Source organism: Salmo trutta, chromosome 10 (genome assembly GCF_901001165.1).
Source record: "Salmo trutta chromosome 10, fSalTru1.1, whole genome shotgun sequence".
Classification (NCBI taxonomy): Eukaryota; Metazoa; Chordata; class Actinopteri; order Salmoniformes; family Salmonidae; genus Salmo; species Salmo trutta.
Window position 1 is genome coordinate 32,951,448 of NC_042966.1, and position 19,866 is coordinate 32,971,313.

General features: G+C 44.6%; 1 protein-coding gene across 1 annotated transcript in view; it reads right to left on the reverse strand.

Moving 5' to 3' along the window:
• The window catches only part of LOC115200881 (slit homolog 1 protein-like), a 90,896-nt gene that overhangs the window by 41,331 nt on the left and 29,699 nt on the right, over nt 1–19,866 (reverse strand). The window contains exons 7-11 of the mRNA XM_029763996.1: nt 12,532–12,603; nt 7,487–7,558; nt 7,314–7,385; nt 6,926–7,069; nt 1,891–2,054 (exon numbers count right to left, since the gene is read on the reverse strand). Of these exons, the coding sequence (XP_029619856.1) occupies nt 1,891–2,054; nt 6,926–7,069; nt 7,314–7,385; nt 7,487–7,558; nt 12,532–12,603 (524 nt within the window). The remainder of the gene's footprint in view (nt 1–1,890; nt 2,055–6,925; nt 7,070–7,313; nt 7,386–7,486; nt 7,559–12,531; nt 12,604–19,866) is intronic.

Below are 19,866 nucleotides of genomic sequence, written 5' to 3' on the forward strand. Positions count from 1 at the left end.
GACCGCCACAGGAATGGAAGACCCAGAGTTATCTCTGGTGAATGGAAGACCCATAATAACCTCTGCTGCAGAGGATAAGTTTATTAGTTACCAGTCTCAGAAATTGCAGCCCAAATAAAATCTTCAAAGAGTTCAAGTAACAGACACATCTCAACATCAGCTGTTAAGAGGAGACTCTTAACAGCTGATCAGGCCTTCATGGTCAAATTTCTGCAAAGAAACCACTACTAAAGGACACCAAAAAGAAGAAGAGACTTGCTTGGGCCAATGGACATTAGATTGGTGGAAATGTGTCCTTTTGTCTGGAGTCCAAATTGGACATTTATGGTTCCAACTGCCGTTTCTTTGAGACGCGGTGTGGGTGAACGGATGATCTCTGCATGTGTATTTCCCATCGTGAAGCATGGGGGAGGAGGTGTTATGGTGTGGGGGAGCTTTGCTGGTGACACTGTCTGTGATTTATTTAGAATTCCAGGCACACTTAACCAGCATGGCTACCACAGCATTCTGTAGCGATACGCCATCCCATCTGGTTTGGGCTTAGTGGGACTATCATTTGTTTTCAACAGGACAATGACCCAACACACCTCCAGGCTGTGTAAGGGCTATTTTACCATGAATTAGAGTGATGGAATGCTGCATCAGATGACCGACCTCAACCAAATTAAGATCGTTTGGGATGAGTCGGACCGCAGAGTGAAGGAAAAGCAGCCAACAAGTGCTCAGCGTATGTAGAAATTCCTTCAAGACTGTTGGAAAAGCATTCCAGGTGAAGCTGGTTGAGAGGATGCCAAGAGTGTGCAAAGCTGTCATCAAGGCAAAGGGTAGCTATTTGAAGAATCTCAAATATAAAATATATTCTGATTTGTTAAAGACTTTTTTGATTACTACATGATTCCATATGTGTTATTTCATAGTTTTGATGTCTTCGCTATTATTCTACAATGTTGAAAATAGTAAAAAAATAAATAATAAGAAAAACCCTTGAATGAGTAGGTGTTCTAAAACCTTTGACCGGTAATATATAAATATGTATAAATATAAATAAGAGAGAGAGAGAGAGTGAGAGAGAGAGAGAGAGAGAGAGAGAGAGATGGAGAGACAGCCTTAGAGAGAGAGTTACACTACAGACAGATGCAAGTCCTCCTACCAGAGCAGAGAGAGCTGGAGAGACAGACAGAGCGCAGCCTTAGAGAGAGAGGTACACTACAGACAGATGCCAATCCTCCTACCAGAGCAGAGAGAGCTGGAGAGACAGACAGAGCGCAGCCTTAGAGAGAGAGGTACACTACAGACAGATGCCAATCCTCCTACCAGAGCAGAGAGAGCTGGAGAGACGGACAGAGCGCAGCCTTAGAGAGAGAGTTACACTACAGACAGATGCAAGTCCTCCTACCAGAGCAGAGAGAGCTGGAGAGACAGACAGAGTGCAGCCTTAGAGAGAGAGTTACACTACAGACAGATGCCAATCCTCCTACCAGAGCAGAGAGAGCTGGAGAGACAGACAGAGCGCAGCCTTAGAGAGAGAGTTACACTACAGACAGATGCCAATCCTCCTACCAGAGCAGAGAGAGCTGGAGAGACAGACAGAGCGCAGCCTTAGAGAGAGAGGTACACTACAGACAGATGCAAGTCCTCCTACCAGAGCAGAGAGAGCTGGAGAGACAGACAGAGCGCAGCCTTAGAGAGAGAGAGTTACACTACAGACAGATGCCAATCCTCCTACCAGAGCAGAGAGAGCTGGAGAGACAGACAGAGCGCAGCCTTAGAGAGAGAGGTACACTACAGACAGATGCAAGTCCTCCTACCAGAGCAGAGAGAGCTGGAGAGACAGACAGAGCGCAGCCTTAGAGAGAGAGGTACACTACAGACAGATGCAAGTCCTCCTACCAGAGCAGCGGAACTTCTTGCTCTTGATCTGCCCGATGCGTTTGTTGGCCAGTCGTCTGGGGCTGGTACAACGGGCACCGCTGGTCTCTATGGGGTTGGAGCGCAGGTACTCTGCCAGCCACTTCATATTACAGTCACAGATAAACGGGTTCTGGGCCAGGTGACTGAAGAGAGAGAGGGTGGAGGAAGGGAGGGCGGGCGGGTGAATGGGTGGGGGAGATACGGGGGAGAGAGGAGGGAGGAAATTTCATGCCAGGAATTTAGGGAGGGTAGCAAATTCCATCCCAATATAATTTTTGTAAACACTAAATGTCACTGTGTGACATTTTAAAGATGTACATCTGTGTGATTGTGTGTGGCATGGGATCTATGTGTTGCTCATCAAGACCTAGGGTATGTAGATAATGGGATGTATGTGGTGCTCATCAAGACCTAGGGTATGTAGATAATGGGATCTATGTGTTGCTCATCAAGACCTAGGGTATGTAGATAATGGGATCTATGTGTTGCTCATCAAGACCTAGGGTATGTAGATAATGGGATGTATGTGGTGCTCATCAAGACCTAGGGTATGTAGATAATGGGATCTATGTGGTGCTCATCAAGACCTAGGGTATGTAGATAATGGGATGTATGTGGTGCTCATCAAGACCTAGGGTATGTAGATAATGGGATCTATGTGTTGCTCATCAAGACCTAAGGTATGAGGCTAAACAAAACAAATCACATTTTATTTAGCACATGCGCAGAATACAACCGTGAAATGCTTACTTACAAGGCCTTAACCAGCAAGGCAGTTCAAGAAATAGAGTTAAGAAAATATTTACTAAATTAACGAAAGTAAAAAATCTAATCAACGTGCGCGGATACAGGTTAGTCAAGGTCATTTGTAGATGTAAAAACAAAGGGGGAAGGGGTTGGGTGTCAATGTAAATAGTCTGGGTGATTAATTGTTCAGCAGGCTTATGGCTTGGGGGTAGAAGCTGTTAAGTAGCCGTTTGGACCTAGACTTGGCACTACGGTACCACTTGCCGTGTAGTAGCAGAGAGAACAGTCTATGACTAGGGTGACTGGAGTCTTTGAAAATGTTTTGGGCCTTCCTCTTTCACAATTCCTGACATTTAATCCTAGTAAAAATGCCATGTTTTAGGTCAGTTAGGATCATCACTTTATTTTAAGAATGTGAAATGTCAGAATAATAGTAGAGAGAATGATTTATTTCAGCTTTTATTTCTTTCATCACATTCCCAGTGGGTCAGAAGTTTATATACACTCAATTAGTATTTGGTAGCATTGCCTTCAAATTGTTTAACTTGGGTCAAACGTTTCGGGTAGCCTTCCACAAGCTTCCCACAATAAGTTGGGTGAATTTTGTCCCATTCCTCCTGACAGAGCTGGTGTAACTGAGTCAGGTTTGTAGGCCTCCTTGCTCGCACACGCTTTTTCAGTTCTGCCAACAAATTTTCCATAGGATTGAGGTCAGGGCTTTGTGATGGCCACTCCAATACCTTGACTTTGTTGTCCTTAAGGCATTTTGCCACAACTTTGGAAGTATGCTTGGGGTCATTGTCCATTTGGAAGACCCATTTGCGACCAAGCTTTAACTTCCTGACTGATGTCTTGAGATGTTGCTTCAATATATCCACACAGTTTCCCGACCTCATTATGCCATCTATTTTGTGAAGTGCACCAGTCTCTCCTGCAGCAAAGCACCCCCACAACATGATGCTGCCACCCCCGTGCTTTGATGTTGGGATGGTGTTCTCCGGCTTGCAAGCCTCACCCTTTTTTCCCCCAAACATAACGATGGTCATTATGGCCAAACAGCTCTATTTTTGTTTCATCAGACCAGAGGACATTTCTCCAAAATGAACAATCTTTGTCCCCATGTTCAGTTGCAAACTTTAGTCTGGCTTTTTTATTTCGGTTTTGGAGCAGTGGCTTCTTCTTTGCTGAGCGACCTTTCAGGTTATGTCGATATAGGACTCATTTTACTGTGGATACAGAGACTTTTGTACCTGTTTCCTCCAGTGTCTTCACAATGTCCTTTGCTATTGATTTGCACATTTCGCACCAGACTTGTGGAGGTCAATAATTCTTTTTCTGAGGTCTTGGCTGATTTATTTTTAAGAGGCACTGAGATTGAAGGTAGGGCCGTGGAATACATCCACAGGTACACCTCCAATTGACTCAAATTATGTCAATTATCCTATCAGAAGCTTCTAAAGCCATGACATTGTTTTCTGGAATTTTACAAGCTGTTTAAAGGCACAGTCAACTTAGTGTATGTAAACTTCTGACCCACTGGAATTGTGACACAGTGAATTATAAGTGAAATAATCTGTCTGTAAACAATTGTTGGAAAAATTACTTGTCATGCACAAAGTAGATGTCCTAACTGACTTGCCAAAACTCCAGTTTGTTAACAAGAAATTTGTGGAGTGGTTGAAAAACGAGTTTTAATGACTCCAACCTAAGTGGATGTAAACTTCCGACTTCAACTGTAGGTCCTGGATGGCAGGACGCTTGGCCCCAGTGATGTACTCGGCTGTACACTCTACCCTCTGTAGCGCCATACGGTTAGATGCTGAGCAGTTGCCATACCAGGCGGTGATGCAATCACTAAGGATGCTCTCGATGGTGCAGCTGTATAACTTTTTCAGGATCTGGGGACCCATGCCAAAACATTTTAGTCTCCTGAGGGGGAAAAGGTATTGTCGTTCCCTCTTCACGTCTGACTTGGTGTGTTTGGACCATGATAGTTTGTTGGTGATGTGGACCCAAAGGAACTTGAAACTCTCGACCCGCTCCACTACAGCCCCATCGATGTGAATGGTGGAGCGTTTGACCCTCCTTTTCCTGTAGTTCACGATCAGCTCCTTTGTTCTGCTCACGTTGAGGGAGAGGTTGTTGTCCTGGCACCACACTGCCAGGTCTCTGACCTCCTCCCTATAGGGTGTCTCATCGTTGTTGGTGATCAGGCCTACCAGTGTTGTGTAGTCAGCAAACATAATGAGGGTGTTGGAGTCGTGCTTCGCCATGCAGTCGTGGGTGAACAGGGAGTACAGGAGGGGACTAAGCACGCACCCCTGAGGGACCCCCGTGTTGAGGATCAGCGTGGCAGATGTGTTGATGCCTAACCTTACCACCTGGGGGCGGCCCGTCAGGAAGTCCAAGATCTAGTTGCAGAGGGAGGTGTTTAGTTCCAGGGTCCTTAGCTTAGTGATGAGCTTTGTGGGCACTTTGGTGTTGAACGCTGAGCTGTAGTCAATGAACAGCATTCTCACATAGGTGTTCCTTTTGTCCAGGTGTGAAAGGGCAGTGTGGAGTGTGATTGAGGTTGCATCATCTGTGGATTTGTTGGGGCGGTATGCAAATTGGAGTGGGTCTAGGGTTTTCGGGATGATGATGTTGATGTGAGCCATAACTAGCCTTTCAAAGCACTCCATGGCTTCTGATGTGAGTGCTACAGGGTGGTAGTCAATTAGGCAGGGTACCTTCACTTTCTTGGGCACAGGGACTATGGTGGTCTGCTTGAAACATGTAGGTATTACAGACTCGGTCAGGGAGAGGTTGAAAATATCAGTGAAGACACGTGTCAGTTGGCACGTGTCAGTACACATTCTTGTAATCCGTCTGGCCCTGCAGCCTTGTGAATGTTGACCTGTTTAAAGGTCTTGCTCACATCGGCTACGGAGAGCGTGATCACACAGTCATCCGGATCAGCTGGTGCTCTCATGCATGCTTCAGTGTTGCTTGCCTCGAAGCAAGCATAAAAGGTGTTTAGCTCGTCTGGTAAGCTCGTGTCACTTGGCAGCTCACGGCTGGGTTTCCCTTTGTAGTCCGTAATAGTTTGCAAGCCCTGCCACATCCGACGAGCGTCAGAGCCGGTGAATTAGGATTCAATCTTAGTCCTGTATTGACACTTTGCTTGTTTGATGTTTCTTCTTAGGGTATAGCGGGATTTCTTCTAAGCTTCCAAATTAGTGTCCTGCTCCTTGAAGCAGTAGCTCTAGTCTTTAGCTCAGTGCGGATGTTGCCTGTAATCCATGGCTTCTGGTTGGGATATGTGCGTACGGTCACTGTGGAGATGATGGGATCTACAGTATTATTGTAGTCATCAAGGCCTAGTGTGGGCAGTATAAATAGCAGGGACCGGGTAGAGGATATTTGTACTTCTTTTCTCAGAATCCAGGTTCAACAAGAGGCTAGTTATAGACTGGATCTCAGACACCAGTGTGTGTGTGTGTTTGTGTGTGTGTGGCGTGTATGTGTATGTGTGTGTGTATGCTTGTGTGTGTGAACCGTCTACCCTGTTGTCTATGGGGCTCTGGGTGAGAAATGTTTTGTCAGGTGAGCCAAGGGACAACATGATCAATCAACTTCACAGGTGTGTGTGTGTCTGAGTGTTTGTGCGTGCATATACTTGTTTATATGTGTTATTCAACATAACACAATTGTCCTTGCCAAATATAAACTGCTCAAGTCAATCAGTCAAAACCCTACTGTCAGCGTTGATAACAGTGTTTGTTAATTAAGGCAGCACTGGCACACGCTTGAATGGAGGGTGTATTGGCTTGATTTTGAATTACCTGAAGGTGTGTGTGTGTTTGAATTTCCTGAGTGTGTGTAATTGTCACGATGATGGATTTACATGTTTCCATTCCTGTGTTATTACGGAGTAAACAGCTGTGGCTTGACTCATGTTTTATGGTGACAGTGAAGAATGTGTGTGTGTGTGTGTGTGTGCGCGTGCATGTGTGTGCGTGCGTGTGTGTGTCCACATTCGTGCGTGCATGATTGTGAGTGTGTGCACACGTGTGTGCAAGCGCCCCTGTGTGTGTGTGTTTGTGTGTGTGTGTGTGTGTGTGTGTGTCTGTGTGTGTGTGCGTGTGTTTGCGTGCGTGTGTGTGTCCACATTCGTGTGTGCATGATTGCGAGTGTGTGCACACGTGTGTGTGCAAGCGCCCCTGTGTGTGTGTGTGTGTGTCTGTGTGTGTGTGTCTGTGTGTGTGTCTGTGTGTGTGTAACTTACAGTGTCTGTATAGCTCTGAGAGAAGCGAAGGTGCCCTTGGCCACAGTCTGTATCTTGTTGTCATACAGAGACAGTAGAGAGAGGTTCTGCAGGTCTGTGAAGGCATTGGCCCGAACACAGTGGATCTTATTGGCATTCAACAACCTGGGACAGGAAGGTAGAAAGAGAGAGAGAGACAGAGAGAGAGAGAGGGGGTGGAGGGGAGAAAGGGAGAGAGATACAGAGAGAGAGAAAGATAGAAAGAGACAGAGAGAGAGAGAGGGGGGAGAGACAGAGAGAGAGAGGGGTGGGGGAGAAAGAGAGTTTAAAAAATAGAAAAGGGAAATATGTTACTTACAATCATCAATGTAAGCTGAATATTATCAAGGAGTAGCCACTGTGTACTTACAGCAGTTGCAGGGCATATAGTCCATCAAACACTCCTTTGGGAAGCTCCGTAATCTTATTCCCATACAGGACTCTGGAAAAGATCAGTTGATAAATTAATAAATTAATCAGTGACTCAATCAATCAACAATAAATCAGAAATGCACTTATCCATCAATGGTTATAGTGACTCACAGTGAGTTGAGAGATCTCAGGCCTTGGAAGGCATCAGGAGCTATTTCGGATATCTGGTTATTACTCAGGTCTCTGAAGGGGGGAGGGGGGTGAAAGGGGGGGGGGGGTTAAAGAGACATTCAATGTGGGAGATCTTGTCTTCAGCCAGGCCCAACTTTCATACTGTAACTCTAACCCTTAACCCCTAGGACTCAACTAAGTCCTTACAGTACCATAACTTATTATTCAAGTTTCCATTCTAGAACTTCCTGAAGCAGCCAATGATATTCGGACAGAAGTGAGTTGACGACACTGCTAGCCAATCAAAACCCAGAATAGTGTGGTGTGTGTGTGGTGTATTAATGGGGTGTAGGGCTATGGTCCATATGGAACAGGCTGTTTCTGTAAATGCCTGTCGTTAACAGGATCCACAGATCTCTGGCCACAAGCTAACCACGAAGTGTTTGTCTGTGTGTGTGTGTGTGTGTGTGTGTGTGTGTGTGTGTGTGTGTGTGTGTGTGTGTGTGTGTGTGTGTGTGTGTGTGTGTGTGTGTGTGTGTGTGTGTGTGTGTGCAGTGAACTCCAGTCAACTGCATGTCTTTAAAGGGAAATCGTCGTGTGGTCTTTAAGATGTGAAATGATCCCATTTGAGGCTAATGTTAAACTAAGTGCTAAATAAGTGTCTAGTGCAAAAGCCTGATGTTTCCTGGAAAATAGAGCTCTGGATTAGGAGGAGGTTACAGCATCTGATCTCAGACACACTCCTGTCATGTGAAAATAGAGCGTCACATTAGTAGGAGGTTACATCGTCTGATTTTAGACGCACTCCTGTCGTGTTCCAGGGTAACAACACAGTTCATATGTAGGGTCATACAAACTGGGTCAAAGTGAGAGCATGTGTGTTAGTATGTTTACACAGTGGGTCCCCCGTTCACCTATTTTTATCAATAGGGATCTGTAGTAGAAGCTCCCCAGAGGCGGAAGGGGACAACCATCCTTCTCAGTGAATTATGCGAGGGAAACAAATTGTGAAACATTAAAAAGTTATGTTTTTTTAGATAAAGCTATAATCAATATATTCACATCTCCAAATAATTGATTAAAACACACAGTTTTGTAATGAAGGTCTACAGTAGTCTCAACAGCTACACCATGGGTAGCACCATGGTGTAGCTGGAGGACCGCTAGTTTCTGTCCTCCTTTGGGTACATTGACTTCTATACAAAATTTAGGAGACTCATGCTTCTCACCCCCTTCCGTAGACTTACACAGTAATTATGACAACTTCTGGAGGACGTCCTCCAACCTATCAGAGCTCTTCAGCATGAATTGACAGGTTGTCCACCAATCAAAGGATCAGAGAATCTGGTACTGAAAGCATAAGGTACAGCTAGCTAGCTCTGCGGTGCATAACATGTGGTGAGTAGTTGACTCAAAGAGAGAGAGAGCTAGCTATATTTAAAATTAAATGTTCACTTCCATTTACTTAGCTAGCCAATGCAGCTAGCTAGTTTAGCCTACTCAAACACCCTGCTTGAACAGAGGGGGATGATATGTTAGCTAGCTGGCTATGGCTATTGAACACTGGAACTTTTTCAAGTCAACGTAATATTTTGGTTTTACAAATTTATTGCCACAGGGGCCCATCAGAGTAACTGCTAAACTGCTAACTGTACACTGATGATTGTAGCGTGCTTACTAATGCGTTAGTTCTAGTAGCTATGTTGACTTGACATTAGCTCATATGGTGACACTGATGTAGGCTGTGTGTAACGGTTAGTGGTTTTGAGGTTTGGTTTGAAAATGTTTGCCTGGTCACAGAAAGCTGATGTGCTGTGCATTGAAATCCAAAAACGAATGGAAAAGATGAGAGGAGGAGAGCTCATAGCTAGGTGCCTTCGGAAAGTATTCAGACCTTTGTTACGTTACAGCCTTATTCTAAAAGGGATTAAAAAAATATATATCCTCACAATACCCCACACAATACCCCATAATGACAAAGTTAAAACAGGGTTTCAGATTGTTTTGCAACTGTATTACATTTAAAAAACAGATATACTTTATTTACATAAGTATTCAGACCCTTTGCTATGAGACTCGAAATTGAGCTCAGGTGCATCCTGTTTCCATTGATCATCCTTGAGATGTTTCTACAACTTGATTGGAGTCCACCTGTGGTAAATTAAATTGATTGGACATGATTTGGATTGTGCATATCAGAGCAAAAACCATGCCATGAGGTCAAAGGAATTGTCTGTAGTGCTCCGAGACAGGATTGTGTTGAAGCACAGATGTGGAGAAGGTTGCCAAAACATGTCTGCAGCCTTGAAGGTCCCCATGAACACAGTGCCCTCCATAATTCTTAAATGGAAGAAGTTTAGAACCACCTAGACTCTTCCTAGAGCTGGCCACCTAGCCAAACTGAGCAATTGGGGAAGAAGGGCCTTGGTCAGGGAGATAACCAAGAACCCGATGGTCACTCTGACAGAGCTCTAGAGTTCCTCTTTGGAGATAGGAGAAACTTCCAGAAAGACAACCATCTCTGCAGCACTCCAACAATCAGGCATTTATGGTTGAGTGGCCAGACGGAAGCAACTCCTCAGTAAAAGGCACATGACAGCCTACTTGGAGTTTGCCAAAAAGGTACCTAAAGACTCTCAGACCATGAGAAACAAGAGTATTTGGTCTGATGAAACCAAGATTGAACTCTTTGGCCTGAATGCCAAGTGTCACGTCTGGAGGAAACCTGGCACCATCCCTATGGTGAAGCATGGTGGTGGCAGCATCATGCTGTGGGATGTTTTTCACTGGCAGGGACTGGGAGACTAGTCAGGATCGAGGCAGAGATGAACAGGGCAAAGTACAGAGAGATCCTTGATGAAAACCTGCTCCAGAGCACTCAGGACCTCAGACTGGGGCAAAGGTTCACCTTCCAACAGGACAATGACCTAAGCACACAGCCAAGACAATGCAGGAGTGGCTTCGGGACAAGTCTCTGAATGTCCTTGAGTGGCCCAGCCAGAGCCCGGACTTGACCCCAATCGAACATCTCTGGAGAGACCTGAAAATAGCTGTGCAGCAACGCTCCCCATCCAACCTGACGGAGCTTGAGAGGATCTGCAGAGAAGAATGGGAGAAATTCCCCAAATACAGGTGTGCCAAGCTTGTAGCGTCATACCAAAGAAGACTCGAGGATGTAATTGCTGCCAAAGGTGCTTCAACAAAGTACTGAGTAAAGGGTCTGAATACTTACGTAAATGTGATATTTCAGTTTTAAAAATATATAAATTAGCAAAAATTTCTAAAAACCTGTTTTTGCTTTGTCATTATGGGGTATTGTGTGTAGACTGATGAGAGAAAAAAAAAAACGATTTAATCAATTTTAGAATTAGGATGTAAGGTAACAAAATGTGGAAAAAGTGAAGGGGTCTGAATACTTTCCAAGAGCACTATATGTGGCTGCTATGTAAGTTGTGAGGTTTGTGGTGATCAGGAGTGTATTCTTTCCGTCGATTCTGTTGAAAAAAGTTTCTTAAACGGATGCAAACGGTATGAAATGGGAATAAACATACCTGAATTTGTCCAATAGAAACTCTCGTTTGCAACTGTTGGACTAATGATTACACCCTAGATCAGCTAGATGCAGGCAAGATTTTGCAAGGCAAATCACCTTGATTCCTCAAATTTCTCTCAACCTGTGCACATTGTAAACTTTCATTCATAGGCTATGTTGTTGTAACCTCATGATGGGTATAGGGAAAATTTGAGTATCATGTTGTAGCCTAAACCTATTGATGTTGCATTGAGCTGGGGGAATGAAATATGAATGCGAGTCATCTAATATGCTGTAATAGAAATAAGGCCATGCTCATAAAAATAAATAATTGTCCTCCCTCACCTTAAACGGCACCAACCGCCACTGATCTGTAGTGATCTGTTTTGTTAGCGCTATAGGCTTTATAAAACTTTGAGACGATATACTGAAATGCAGGAGTAGCATAAGGGTAAGGAGTAGAGAGGGAGGGTGAAAGAATGAGGTTGGTATGGGGTTGGTGTCTAACCTAGTGTTTGGCTGTGGCTAGTTGTGACCAGTAGCCCATGTATTTTGGGGCTAAGCTGGTTAGCGACTGGTTGGTGGATGCACTGGAGGCTGACTGGAAATCACTGCCGTAAGCAGGACAGAGTGGAAAGGAGGAGAGGAAGAGGAACCCTCAGTCTTCAATCCAGAACATGCTAGTTGTGACCAGTAGCCCCTGTATTTTAGGGGAAGGCTGGTTAGCGGGTGGTTGGTGAGGCTGAGATACTACTGGACTGACCCCCCCCCCCATAAATACCGCAGAAAAGGGAGAGAAGAAAAGGATGAGAAAACCATTAGTCTTCGTTCCAGCACTCTGTCCTTCCCCAATATCATATCATATAGTCATCATATCCATAATCCTCTCTGCCACAGTTTATAGTGTGTCTATGCAGTCAGACAGACACTCTACGTAGGCTGAGAATACTGTACCAGCACTGAAATATGAGCGGTGTTATTACAGTGGAGAGGTTTCAGCTTGTAGCCTTCTGTAGCCTTTTACCTTTTCCTGCTCTTAGTCTGAATCTAATAGTTTGGGTTGTGACATGAAAATAAGAAGGTAAGATTTACTAATTATGTTTTGATTGGCCTCCTCGCCCTCTGGCCCGACAACAAAGTACATTGTCAACGTTTCACCAGTTCTTTTTTTAGGTGCAGTAGGCTGGGTTGTGAAATGAGTCTAAGTGGATTACACTCAGTTATGTTATTTTAGCCATAGACCTGGTATATTTACAGTACATCTGTTCTTCAGCAACAAAGGAAGTGTAGTTAGTGTACTTCAACCCTCGAGGGTATATACTTGCATTAATACTTCAGCCCTACAGCTAGTGTTCTTACAGTACATGTTTTCTTCTGCCCTAGAAGAAGTGTACTTCAGCCCTAGAGGAAGTGTATGTAGTGTATTTCAGCCCTAGAGGAAGTGTACTTAGTGTATTTCAGCCCTAGAGGAAGTGTACTTTGTGTATTTCAGTCCCAGAGAGTATATACTTACATCCTGCACAGCTTCTTGTAGGGAGAGAAGGCGCCGGGAGGAACTGACTTGATCCCATTCTGCTCCAGACGACTAGAGAGAGACAGAGATGGGGAGGAAAGAGAGGGATTGAGAGAAGGAGAGGACGAGACAGACAGATGGAGAGATTGAGACAGAGAGAGGGAGGGAAGGAGACAGAGATATGGAGACAGGGATACAGAGCGATGGAGACAGGGAGAGATGGAGAAAAGAGAGATGTAGATACCAGGTAGTAAACCAAAAGAAATCACTATAGAAACAAAGCAGAGTAGTCATATATTATCACAGACCCATGGTAATTGATCAGGTGCTGCCAACTTCCTTTATCCACAATGTGTGTGTGTGTGTGAGTGTGTGTTTGTGTGCATGCACGTGCAACTGCATATCCTTGCATGTGTGTATGTCTCCTCTCTCCTCCCCTGGTTCGTTAATAAAGGTCACTTCCTGTCCTGTGTGTAAGTTACAAGTTATAACATCTCTTGAACAATAAACAGGTCTGGAGGAGAGAGGAATGGGGAGAGACATGGAGGAACTGAGTGGAGGTACAGGGAGAGACATGAAGGAACACAGTGAAACAGGGAGAGACATGAAGGAACACAGTGAAACAGGGAGAGACATGGAGGAACACAGTGAAACAGGGAGAGACATGGAGGAACACAGTGAACCAGGGAGAGACATGGAGGAACACAGTGAAACAGGGAGAGACATGGAGGAACACAGTGGGGGAACAGGGAGAGACATGGAGGAACACAGTGAAACAGGGAGAGACATGGAGGAACACAGTGAAACAGGGAGAGACATGGAGTAACACAGTGAAACAGGGAGAGACATGGAGGAACACAGTGAAACAGGGAGAGACATGGAGGAACACAGTGAAACAGGGAGAGACATGGAGGAACACAGTGAAACAGGGAGAGACATGGAGGAACACAGTGAAACAGGGAGAGACATGGAGGAACACAGTGAAACAGGGAGACTGGAGAGAGAACTGTCTGCCCTGTCTGGGTCATATAAGCACTCAGAGTCAGATACAACCACGCATCCGTCAATCTGTCAACCACACGTCCGTCAATCTGTCAACCACACGTCCGTCAATCTGTCAACCACATGTCCATCAATCTGTCAACCACACGTCCCTCAATCTGTCAACCAAACGTCCGTCAATCTGTCAACCACACGTCCATCAATCTGTCAACCACACGTCCATTAATCTGTCAACCACACGTCCGTCAATCTGTCAACCACACGTCCATCAATCTGTCAACCACACGTCCCTCAATCTGTCAACCACACGTCCCTCAATCTGTCTGTACACAGGTGTGTGAGAGGAGGGACATGTGACAGAGCGATGCTGGAGACTTCAGACATCACAGAAGTGTCTTCAGACATCACAGAAGAGTGGCGCTGCTCTCTTTTTCTAACTCTCTCTCGCTCTCTCTCTCTCTGAAACACACACAGATATCCTAACGGTGGAGACTGAAAGTCACAGACACACTGTACTCAGTCTCAGATGTTCAGGAGAAACAGAGAGGTAGTGAGTACTGGGCTCTGAACCATATTAGTAGCGTTGGTGTGTGTGTGAACATGGCTGCCAGTGTGTGCGTGTGTGTGTGCGTGTGTGTGTGTGTGTTTGTGTGTATGTATGTGTGTGTCTGAGCATTTGCAGGTTTGCGTGTGGTTGAGTGGTTGTGTGGCAGGGCATGCAGACAGCTGTCTCTGTCCAGCCCTGCTCTGATCCAGTCCTCTAACCCCTCTGAGCCTCATTAAGGACTGTTTTAAAAGCTGTGAACTGACCTACAGATAAACAGCCAAGGCTGGGGCAGCATTGGGCTGGAGCTGTGGCTGGAGCTGTGGTTTTGCCTGGTGTAGGGGGTTCTGGTTGTGGTTGTGGCCAGGGCAGGGGCTGTGGGATTGGCCTGGGACAGGGCTAGGGCTGGTAAATATGAATGGGTCTAGAGAGAGTGCTTGGGAAGAGGGAGTTGGGGAGTTTGGGTATTGGGACCAAACTGAGGTGGCCTGATGGGAATGAGGAACAGAATAACAGGTTACTCCTGTTAAAGACTCTCCAATATACCTAGAATAACAGGCCACTCCTGTTAAAGACTCTCCAATATACCTAGAATAACAGGTTACTCCTGTTAAAGACTCTCCAATATACCTAGAATAACAGGCCACTCCTGTTAAAGACTCTCCAATATACCTAGAATAACAGGTTACTCCTGTTAAAGACTCTCCAATATACCTAGAATAACAGGCCACTCCTGTTAAAGACTCTCCAATATACCTAGAATAACAGGTTACTCCTGTTAAAGCCTCTCCAATATACCTAGAATAACAGGCCACTCCTGTTAAAGACTCTCCAATATACCTAGAATAACAGGTTACTCCTGTTAAAGCCTCTCCAATATACCTAGAATAACAGGTTACTCCTGTTAAAGACTCTCCAATATACCTAGAATAACAGGCTACTCCTGTTCACATGTCCAGCTGCATGTTGTGATAGGACGTCTAGTTCGATGAAATATGATTTGAAATCTCCAACCTCACTAGATAAGCAGAGCAGACAGCTTTAGACTGTAGTCTGGTTCAGATTGTGATTGGTCTAGACAGGATAAGGATGCGTGTGTGTTTGTGGGTATGTGTGTCTGTGTGTGTGTGTTTGTGTTGAGTTATGTATAATTGTATACTCAATGATTTGCCGTAATATTAATATTTAAAGTTTCCATATATTTCATTTAAGAATGTTCTGGTTCAAAGATGTGGGCATCTATTTATGGACAGACAGAGCTGTATAATTGACATTCTTAGGATAGCTGTTATTCCAGACCACAGATTCCTGCGGTAGTCATGTTCTATGTGTGTGTGTTTCCAGTGTGTGTCACAGCCTTGTGGTCTCAGGGTGTTTTGCCAAGTGGCTTTAATTCCCTCCATCATCATGTCTGGATCACCAGATCCCAGGGTATTGTAGAAAATACAGTCTGTGTGTGTGTATGTGCGTGTGTCTGTGTGAGTGTGTATGAATGTGTGTGTGTCTGTGTGTGTGTGTTTGAGTGTGTCTGTGTGAGTGTGTATGAGTGTGTGTGTCTGTGTGTGTGTGTTTGAGTGTGTCTGTGTGTGTGTGTTTGAGTGTGTGTGCAGGTGCGTGTGTGTGTGAATGCGTGCCTGCGTGCCTGCGTGCCTGCGTGCCTGCGTGCCTACGTGCCTGCGCGCCTACGTGCTTAGCAGAGTGTTTGAAGAAGTTCTGAGGAGTGCATTAAAGGAAAAATCCACCCAATACCACTCAGTCCTTTAAATTACAGTGTTAAATAACACTAATATGTGAAAACAATACTTTTTTGTGAACAAATGTTTCATTTTGGTGATATAATAAGGTTTGTAGCGACTTCGAAAATTGTTGTGGAAATCTGTTGCAGCTCAAGTCGACTAGAAAATCTGCAAAGCTGGCTGGCTGGCTGGCTGGCTAGCAAACGTAGCTACACACAATAATAACAAATCAAATCAAATGTAATGTGCCAAATACAACAGGTGTAAACCTTACAGTGAAATGCTTACCTACAAGCCCATAACCACAATGCTGTGTTTTTTTTAAAGTAAAATAATATTTGCTAACAAAAGTAGAAGAAAAATGACACAATAAAATAACAATAACTAGACTATATACATGGAGTACCGAGTCAATATGCGGGGGTACAGGTTAGCCAAGGTAACTGAGGTAATATGTACATGTAGGTAGGGGTACAGGTTAGCCAAGGTAACTGAGGTAATATGTACATGTAGGTAGGGGTACAGGTTAGCCAAGGTAACTGAGGTAATATGTACATGTAGGTAGGGGTACAGTGTTCCTTTTGTCTTGCTGGGAAAGGGCAGCGTGGAGCTAGTTAGCTGTAAAATCACCTGAACAAACTGCACTATCAATTTAGGAGTCTACAATCTCACCATGTTCAACCTGCAGATCGATGTGCCTCACAGAGTGGAGTCTAACATTCGCAGATGTACAATGGGCCGTGTCGTGCATTCTGGGCAATTCTGGTACAAGGAGCGCTCTCCTTCAGGGGGTCTATTGGTCGCTAGCTCAAAAACCCAACATTAGCACGAATTTCATCGACAAGAAGTACAACATTATAAATCTTTTCCGAGATGTAAGATGATTAACTTGCTATCTGTAGTATCTAATAGCTTTGGAATCGTGACATCACGTACTCTCAAGGAAAATAGGCACATTTCTCGACATATACGCTGACTTTGAGAAGGGATTGCATTACAATTAGCTTAGCAACCGCGTGACGCAGCATGACAATGTGAAGACGATTGGTAGACAGTCTGCTGGATGGTATTTCTATAATATCTCTGGCTCCATGTAATGCACCCTGAACTAAAGAGGCAGACAAATAGGAAACGTGCTAGACCCTCCGTTAAATTAGACATTTCTCCAGGTAGGAATATCGCAAAAATATGATCAAAGGCTCATTTGAGAGAAGACATCTTTCTGAGTTATGACATCGGCCAGTATTAGAATCTGACATGTATGATAGACGTTTTCACGATCTAAAAGTTGTATTACTGTTAACTTCCAGTGTATTGAGAGCGACTTTATCACATTGCTGCATCATACCGGCCTAATTTCTGTCTGCTTGAACGCCAATAACTTAGATACACGTGAAAACATGAAATGCCCCAGGGAATCCATGGAACATCACGCTGAGATGCACAAAAACAATAACATTCAAAATGGGTGAATGGGTTTGTTATATAGGAGTGTGTGTCTGAGTATGTGTCAGTGTGTGTCAGTGTAGGACTCAAGCCTTCCAGACAGCATTTTTTATTTTATTTATTTATTTCACCTTTATTTAACCAGGTAGGCAAGTTGAGAACAAGTTCTCATTTACATTCACTTGTCTCTCCATCCCCCTTCTCAGATCAATACATCAAAGGACTGAGTCTCCACCATGACAAAGACCTCAGGAGATGGACATGTGAGCTTAAAGGCACACACACACACACACACACACACACACACACACACACACACACACACACACACACACACACACACACACACACACACACACACACACACACACACACACTGAATCCTCTGTCCTCCAGCCCAGGCCTCTGGCCTCCATCCCTCCCTCCATCCCTCTCTACCTCTCTATCCTTACATCCCTCCTTTTCCAATCAACCAACAAAGAAAAACAATCTTCATAGGTATTGTTGACATGGAGAATCAATGGCTGTCAACCCATTCATCAGGTGTCTGTCTCTGTGTATAAAATATCATCAATAGTTGTACTTGTACTCATGAGGCTATGGGCCTGATTTTCATTGAGGTAGAAGACATAATGCTGTCAGCTATTGAGACAGAGTGACATGCACCCAGCGGAGTCTACTCTACTGGCTACATAACAAGGGCACCTGCTCTATGAGACAGAAATACTCATGTTGTAGCCAACAAGAAACACCCGAGACATTTTCACAAACAACTGTATTGCTCACAGTGTTTATAATATTTACCAAAACCTATCATTATGTGATGTCCTTAAAAGGCGGCAACAATTTACGCATGTTTAAAATAAACCATATGTGTCACTTACATGACGCATCGGCAGGAAAATGTAGAACTCTGTTCCATGTGAAATAATGGGAAAGGTATGGTTTGTTTTTGGTAAGAAATGGACAGTACTTTGAGAGTTGTCAACAGTCAGCCCCCTACTAATAAAAACAGAAAGAGTAAAAGATATACATTACACAACTTATTGTAATGTTTTGGTCAAACCTAAGCGTTCAGATGCTGAGAACCACACTTCTAACAGGTCTACCAGGAACAGACTAACTAACTACAGACCCACAGTCCTAACAGGTCTACCAGGAATAGACTAACTAACTACAGACCCACAGTCCTAACAGGCCAACCAGGAACAGACTAACTAACTAATTACAGACCCACAGTCCTAACAGGTCTACCAGGAACAGACTGACTAACTAATTACAGACCCACAGTCCTAACAGGACTACCAGGAACAGACTAACTAACTACAGACCCACAGTCCTAACAGGCCTACCAGGAACAGACTAACTAACTAACTACAGACCCACAGTCCTAACAGGCCTACCAGGAACAGACTAACTAACTACAGACCCACAGTCCTAACAGGTCTACCAGGAACAGACTGACTAACTACAGACCCACAGTCCTAACAGGCCAACCAGGAACAGACTGACTAACTAACTACAGACCCGCAGTCCTAACAGGTCTACCAGGAACAGACTAACTAACTAACTACATACCCACAGTCCTAACAGGTCTACCAGGCAGAGACTAACTAACTAACTACAGACCCACAGTTCTAACAGGCCTACCAGGAACAGACTAACTAACAAAGTACAGACACACAGTCCTAACAGGCCTACCAGGAAAAGAGTAACTAACTAACTACAGACCCACAGTCCTAACAGGTCTACCAGGAACAGACTAACTAACTAACTACAGACCCACAGTCCTAACAGGTCTACCAGGAACAGACTAACTAACTAACTACAGACCCACAGTCCTAACAGGCTTACCAGGAACAGACTGACTAACTAACTACAGACCCACAGTCCTAACAGGTCTACCAGGAACAGATTAACTAACTAACTACAGACCCACAGTCCTAACAGGCTTACCAGGAACAGACTGACTAACTAACTACAGACCACAGTCCTAACAGGCCTACCAGGAACAGACTGACTAACTAACTACTGACCAACAGTCCTAACAGGCCTACAAGGAACAGACTGACTAACTAACTACAGACCCACAGTCCTAACAGGCCTACCAGGAACAGACTAACTAACTAACTACAGACCCACAGTCCTAACAGGTCTACCAGGCAGAGACTAACTAACTAACTACAGACCCACAGTCCTAACAGGACTACCAGGAACAGACTAACTAACTACAGACCCACAGTCCTAACAGGCCTACCAGGAACAGACTGACTAACTAACTACAGACCCACAGTCCTAACAGGCCTACCAGGAACAGACTAACTAACTACAGACCCACAGTCCTAACAGGTCTACCAGGAACAGACTGACTAACTACAGACCCACAGTCCTAACAGGCCTACCAGGAACAGACTGACTAACTAACTACAGACCCGCAGTCCTAACAGGTCTACCAGGAACAGACTAACTAACTAACTACAGACCCACAGTCCTAACAGGTCTACCAGGCAGAGACTAACTAACTAACTACAGACCCACAGTTCTAACAGGCCTACCAGGAACAGACTAACTAACAAACTACAGACCCACAGTCCTAACAGGCCTACC